At 37.0% G+C, this 7,639-nt stretch overlaps 1 protein-coding gene across 1 annotated transcript; it reads left to right on the top strand.

Annotated features, from left to right (window-relative positions):
• Positions 1–2,232: 2,232 nt before the first annotated feature.
• OR13C2H (olfactory receptor family 13 subfamily C member 2H) lies at positions 2,233–3,189 on the top strand. Its single transcript, NM_001391125.1, is given in 1 exon segment — positions 2,233–3,189. A coding segment is annotated over 1 exon segment (957 nt).
• Positions 3,190–7,639: the final 4,450 nt, after the last annotated feature.

Raw genomic sequence — 7,639 nt, 5'->3', positions numbered from 1 at the left:
GAGCATTTCAACATGTCTATCCTCAATTATGCTGATTCACTCCCCTGTGATGTCTGCTCAAGCATTCAGGGAATCCATATTTTGTTTTATCTCATCCATTGTGTCTTTCATCTGCAATTTTTCTGATTGATTCTTCTTTATAGTTTCAATCTCTTTTGTGAAGTATCTCCTCAACTCATTGAATTGTTTCTCTACATTCTCTTTTAACTTGTTGAGTTTTTTGATGATAGCTATTCTGAATTCTCTGTCATTTAGATTACATATTCCTGTTTCCTCAGGACTGATTTCTGGGTACTTTTCATTTTTTCTCTGGTCTGGAGATTGAATATAATTTTTGATACTGCTATAGGGCATGGCTCTGTTTTTGTGTATTGTGATATTATTTGGTCACAGTTACCGCTGATCACCACTGGCTGGGGATCAAGAGCTGCATATTCTGAGCCCTCTTTGTTCTGCCAAGATCCCAGGCACTGGAGCTGGCACTGGGCCAGAGGGGGTAGGGGTACTTTCTCCTGCGTGGTCTCAGAGTTTTCTCACCCTGCTGTTAATATCTGCTCTCTTGGGGTGTTGACTTGATGAGGTCACCTCCTGTGATAGCTTTCACTCCAGTAGAGAGCTTCCCTCTAGTTTGCAAGGCTCTTGGGGATATTTGATGTTCCTGCCATTGAACATCCCTCCTTCTTCCTTCCCTCTTGGAGGCCGTGTGCAGACCTGAAGCGCAGTCTTTTGGGGAGGGAGCAAAGTTTTATTTTACCCCATTCCACCTCCTCTGAGGGGTGCTCCAGCCTCTCCACCCTCTGTCGTATGGCTGCATGGGTCTCTCAGATGTCTTTTGTGTTGTGCTAGGATGTCCTCTGTTGGAGTATGAATATCTTTTTTGTTGTATGGTGGAGAGGAAAGATTACCAGGAGAATTCACTCTCCCATGATGCTGACATCACTCCTGGCAGTTTCTTATAAACTTAAATATTCATGTTTGATATCATCCAGTATGGCACGCCTGAATATTTACCCTAGAAAAATGAAACCTTATGTTCACACAAAAATTTGGGCGTATTTATAACAGCTCTATTCATAATTGCCAAAAACTTCAAAGAACCCAAATGTCTCTCAACAGGTGATTAGATAAGCAAACTATAGTACATTCATACAATGGAATAGTACTCAGCAGTAACAACTTAGATGAATCTCAGAGACTTTATGCTAAACCAAAGAAGCCAGACACCAATGGTTCATGTGATTCCGTTTATATAACATTCTGGAAAAGGTAAAACTATAGGGATAAAAATCATGTTATTCTTTGCCAGGATTTATGAGTGGGTGAAAGGGGTGGCTATAAAGGGATAGCATAAGGGAGTTTTTAGAGTGATAGAAGAGTTCTGTGTCCTGATTATGGTGATAGTTGCATGAATCTATACATGTTTTAAAATTCATAGAACTATGCACTAAAAGAGACAAAATCAATTTTACTGTATGTTTTACTGTATGATAACTTTTAAAATAACATTAAAATATTACTCTTATCTCCAACCAAAAAAAAATTTGCATTGTAACAAGAAGAGTTCAGATTATTGGGCTTTACATGAATTGCACCCAGTTTTGGGGCAATCAGGCATTCAATAAACACTTGTTGGGTTTATTGCTGACCATTTTCCCATCAGAGTGACACACTTCTTTAAGATGTTTTGATATGCAATGGGTTACTGCTGAGTCTTCCTGACCTGGGAGCTAGGCTGTCTTTATAATTTAACCAAATCTCTGATATAATGCATTCACTGTTGCTTTTATAGTTCATAAAAACATCTCAGATCATTATGGACCACAAGCAGGCTTGAGTTGGAACGTAGGCTTTGCTACATATTAATTGTATGACTTTAGGCTTGAACCCTCTTAGTTTAACTTAGATAAGTTTGCTATCTTTAAAATGATAATAATTGTGGGATTTAATTGAAGTAATATATGAAAAAACCTCACAAAGTTGCTGGCCCAAAAAGAGTGATCAATGCAAATCTTCTCCCTCATTCTTCTCTTCCTGTATTGTTTCCTTCTTCACTCCTTTACCTTTTCTTTTCTTCCCCTCCCCTATTTTCTTTTTCATTCTTCTTACTGGGTTCATGGCAAATTTTTATATGTGTGCATTCGTGAACTCAGACTTACCATGGTAAAGAAATTATTATTATTATTATTATTATTTAATTCTTTGAATTCTTACAGGTAGAAGACAGCAAGTAAAATGGAATGGGAAAACCAAACGATTCTGGTAGAATTCTTTTTAAAGGGGCTTGCTGATTACCCAAGGCTTGAGCTACTCTTTTTTGTGCTCGTCTTAATAATGTATGTGGTCATCCTTCTGGGCAATGGCACCCTTATTTTAATCAGCATCCTGGACCCCCACCTTCACACCCCTATGTACTTCTTCCTGGGGAACCTCTCGTTCTTGGACATCTGCTACACCACCACCTCCATTCCCTCCACACTGATGAGGTTCCTCTCCGAAAGAAAGACCATCTCCTTTACTGGCTGTGCAGTGCAAATGTTCTTCGGCTTGGCCATGGGGACAACAGAGTGTGTGCTCCTGAGCATGATGGCCTTTGACCGGTATGTGGCTATCTGCAAACCTCTGAGATATTCTGTCATCATGAGTAAGAATTCCTATGTGCCCATGGCAGCTGGCTCCTGGTTTGCAGGAGTTGTCAACTCTGCAGTACAAACTGCATTTGTGGTACAATTGACCTTCTGCAGGAATAATGTCATCAATAATTTTGCCTGTGAAATTCTGGCTGTCATGAAGATGGCCTGTGCTGACATCTCAGGCAATGAGTTCATCATGCTTGTGGCCACGACATTGTTCACATTGATGCCCCTGCTCTTGATTGTCATCTCTTACTCATTAATCATTTCCAGCATCCTCAAGATCCGTACTTCTGAGGGGAGAAGCAAAGCCTTCTCCACCTGCTCAGCCCACCTGACTGTGGTGATAATATTCTATGGAACCATTCTCTTCATGTACATGAAGCCCAAGTCTAAACAGACTCTTAATTCAGATGACATGGATGCCACTGACAAACTTATATCCATGTTCTATGGAGTGATGACTCCCATGATGAATCCTTTAATCTACAGTCTCAGAAACAAGGATGTGAAGGAGGCAGTAAAACATCTATTTAACAGAAGGTTCTTTACCAAGTGAATGGAAAAGGTATTGGATTGTGAACACATTACTGAAACTTGAGGATTACGCTGGAATCTTGATTATTTTTACCTTTTTACTTTCATATATTATTTAAAAATTTTTATAATGACATATAGCATTTCAAAATTATTGTATGTTCATTATGGAAAATTTACAAGATCTAGGAGAGTAGTATGAGGAAAAGAAAGAGATCACCTATTACTCTCATCCTAGGAGACTGTCACTTTGAACATTTTGAACAATATCTTTCATATTTTGTGTTTATTGCAGTATTGGAATTGGGTGTTATATGTCTTTTTATGTTCACGTTTTTTACATAAAATTATTTCATGGGAAACCCTTCATTAAATCTTTCAAAATTAATAAATCTGTCTGTTGTGAAAAAAGAAAAACAGAAAAACCCAAAAACACTGCACCCACATTTTCCAGTGGAAAACCTTGTGAGATAGTTTCACATTAATCTCTAAATCCTCCTAAGCCATTAAATACTGTTTTCTTGTTCAATATTTAGAAGATTTTTCCTGTGGAACTCTAAGAATACTAGGCATTTGGGACTGCTGAGAGAAAGTGTAAGTGAGGCTTAAGGGCAGGGCCTATGCAATCAATCAGGATATCTTTATTTTATCTCCTTCCTTTGTTTCAGCTTACTTGTTATCTTTAGCACAAAAAATTTTTTGCAAAATTAAAATTGAGTTCGAAAACCAGTCTACTGGTCTGAATAATAATGTGGACAAGTTTTGGGTTGGATGGGGGTCATATCATTGCTCATTTAGAAGCAGCCAGATTTCTTTGATATCCTGAGGCAATGCCAATACTTTTCCAAATCTCAGAAGAAGAATATCCAAGCTCTTGATCTGTAGTGAGTAGACTTGCATTCATGTTCTGTTTCTGTTACTATACTCCTTTGTGACCTTAGCCATCTGAGGAGCAGAGGATTGGGGGATGTTGGGCAGGCAGTGACATTATTTTGATTTTCCTTGGCTTTCTTTTCAAATTTTTACTCTATCTGAAGAACATTTATAGTTTACAGCCCAAGATGAATGAGGAAGTGTGTTCAGGAATGAGCCATATTGTAGGAAATCCATTTTGGTGGAGGAATTTTATACTGAGAGATCAGTGCATTCAGAGGATGTTGGGCATAAACATATTTTACATAGACAAATAAGAATTAAGTGTGGAATTTTGGGTACATTAATTTCATTTTCCAAGTTCACTTTTTGACCTATATTTAATTACCTCTAGCTTCCATCATAGTTATTCACAGATTAAGGCTGTAAGAACCTATGAGTTCCCATACACCAGCTCATAGGACTTTTCCTCCCTAAGAATTCCAGGTGGGTAGAACACCTCTGGAGTCAGGCTTAGTATGTTTGACCCACAGGCCATCTTGGATACTCAGACTCAAATTTTATATTTTTTTCACAGCTTAAGTCCAACTGTTTCCACAAACTCTCTGGGATGACTGATCTAGGTCCTAATCTTATATCAGATTTATAACATTTGAAAGAAAACTAATTAAAGCAAGTAGAAATTTTAATGTGCACATTTCTCACAGGAGAAGACCAGGAAGAGTTTTCCCCCTCGCAGGGCTGAAGAAAAGAATGACAAGTCACCTGGCTTGATGTCCCTGTGTGCTCAGAATTGCTGGGCAAATATGCTATTGTTATGATATATTATTTAATACTTGAGCCTCTACAAGTCTTTGCATTCAGAAAATATATTTTGAAGACTTTTTATGTTTCCCCAATTTCTCAGTTAATTTTTCTTAGGTTTTGTGATTTTGAAAATATAAACTTCCTGAGAACACTGGGAATTACTGCATGAAAACACTCCCACACTATCATTTAATAATAATAGTAAATGAAATAATTCCTTTCTGCTTAAACAATCCAGAATGTATTCTGTTATTCGTAACTCAGCCCTGATTGACACTTACAGCATCTGAGGCCCTCTTTGCTTTGGTCTGTTTAGTTTCATCTTCCACCAACCCCCACCTGCCTCTCTGTGTTCCTGTGATGCTGAGTTTATTTTGATTTTCCTGCCTTCATCATGATATTTCCTATAGTTCACCATTGGTGTTATTGTCTCCTCTTACTTAAATATCCTTTCCTATATGACTTGCCTCTCAAATTCTCATTCCCAAATTAAGAATCAGTTCAGGTATTACCTCTCCCAGAAATTATTTCTTGATTCTGAGTTACTTTGCCACTTATACTTCCATAGCACATTAAGCCATCATTTTTATTGCATCTTTACCATGTTTTATTGAAATCATCTGATTACATAGATATTTTTCTCACTACTTATGGGATTCGTGGAGGTAGAGACTGTGTCTTGGGCATTTTTATATTTACAGAGATTCTTACTGTGAGCTTCACTGAGTAGGTGTGCAATAAATTCCATGTAAACAGAAGAGATTAGAAAATATAAAACACCTAATAGAAATATGGTTAGAGGACATGAGTATAGAACACATTTAAATGGAAATATAGCTAAGACACAAAAAAGTTCAATATGCCTAGTAATTAAAAATGCCATTTAAAGCAAAAATGAGATATGGTTTTAAGCCCTTTAGATTAGAAAAATAATCTGAACTATTGACAATCCAATGAGACAAGAGCAAGAGAAAATCAGCAAAACCATCCTACTGGTGGGAGTATGTGAGTATTATCTTTTAGATTCATAAAAATCTTCATTCATTTTGACCTACCCATTTCACATCTAGAATTCTATCCCGACAAAATAATTTGAGCTTATTTTGTTAAAAATAAATTTAAAAAAATAAAGGAAAGTAAAAGAAAAAAACTTTCCAAAGTGTCTATCCTTAAGGTGCTTCAGTGGATACTCAGGAGAGAGAGGCAAATGATTTTAGCCCGAGTCTTTAGATTGTTTTACAATGAAGATCAGGCTCCTTTGACCTATGGTTTATCACTAGATTGATCAACTATAATTTATCTTCAGCTTTGTTCTTTATACCTCTGTATATTGCCTGAGGAAATGATTTCTTTCCTCGTCTTATTTTCTTTTCCCTTCTCTTTTCCTTTTCCTTCCTTCCTTTAAAAAGAAATTCTTTCCTCTTTTACGAGTATATTACTTTTAGAATATTTACAATATGTATTTATTCAAAAAGTCAAGATGTACTATAAGCTGAATCCATAAAGTGAACAGAAAATTTGTTTGTACAGTAAATAATCAATTATGCTTCAAAAATTGTGTGTGTGTGTAAGAGAGAGAGAGAAACATTGAGAGAATGAGAGATTGAGAGTGAATTCAGCTGGCGAAGTTTGATGACAATACACGAGCCCCCTTCTAATTTTGTGTACGAAATAGAGTAACAGGCCTGCTGTAATTGGGTCTTTAGGGCTTTATTTCTGAAGTCTCATTAGTTTTATACGTATTTCATCTCTGAAGCAATTTAAAGTTGTGCATAGAGGTTTATAGAGGTCCTTAAGAACATTTAAACTGTGTCCTAAAGCCTAATGCAGATTCTTTAGGTATTTATGCGTCTCTGCAGTGGAACAGTGTTTCAGCCTGGGCTTCAAGGAAAGTTGCCCTATTCCTAAAATTTATTGCTAAATATTAATTTTCTCCCTATGTTAAACTGGAAGAATATAGTGATACTTTGTCTGAACTAGAGGAATTTATCCTGGAAATCACACCCTTAACAATCCTATTTCTATAAATGTCAGCAAATCTATGAATTTCTATGACAAAATGATTACTCACCAGTAGCTTCCCCTTTGGAGGTTCAGCTCCTAGTCATGAAGATTGGCTGCAAGTAGAAAAGCAAGAGGAGAATATCTGTTTTTGCTGCAACCTAGAAAAACAGGCAACCTCTGGTTCAGAGATACATTACTGCAAAGACAAGAAACAAATTTTTATTGTCTATAAGCAAGAGTTGGACTGATGGGTTAAGGGTGTCAAGTGTGAAAATGGGATGTTTTTCTCACTGAGAAGAGATTGATGTTTGAAAATGGAATTTAAGGGTCTAATCACTGAGATATAGTAGGAACAACAAGAGCTATGAGACCAAAGGAGAAGTTCTGCATGCAAAGGCAATTGTGCAACAAACTGAAAGGCATTTGCCCTGCAGGTGTGAATTACTTTTTGTCAGTGTGTAACTTTTTAGTGCAGTACCAAGTATTTGGACGCTCTGTCATCTGCTTTAGCTAATTGAAGCTCATTACACAGTAGAGAGCTGCCTCTGTGTTCTGCAGTATAAAATTCATAACAAACAAGTCTTTCCTGGTCCCCAGCAACAACGCAGTTCCATTTGATTCGGTTGACTGAGAACCAGGTGAATTATGTGTCAGGTGCTGTGCTGCAGACTCTTTATGCAGAGGTAACACGTGAGTAGGATACTATGAGAAATTTGGTTTTGAAAAGAAAAGTGAACATAATCATTTCCTGAGATCTGAAAAGATAATTTACCAAAGCAATGAATAGC

This window comes from Equus caballus, chromosome 25, assembly GCF_041296265.1.
Source record: "Equus caballus isolate H_3958 breed thoroughbred chromosome 25, TB-T2T, whole genome shotgun sequence".
Lineage (NCBI taxonomy): Eukaryota > Metazoa > Chordata > Mammalia > Perissodactyla > Equidae > Equus > Equus caballus.
The sequence above is the reverse complement of the archived record's forward strand: the minus strand, read 5'-3'. Positions and strand labels throughout refer to the sequence as shown.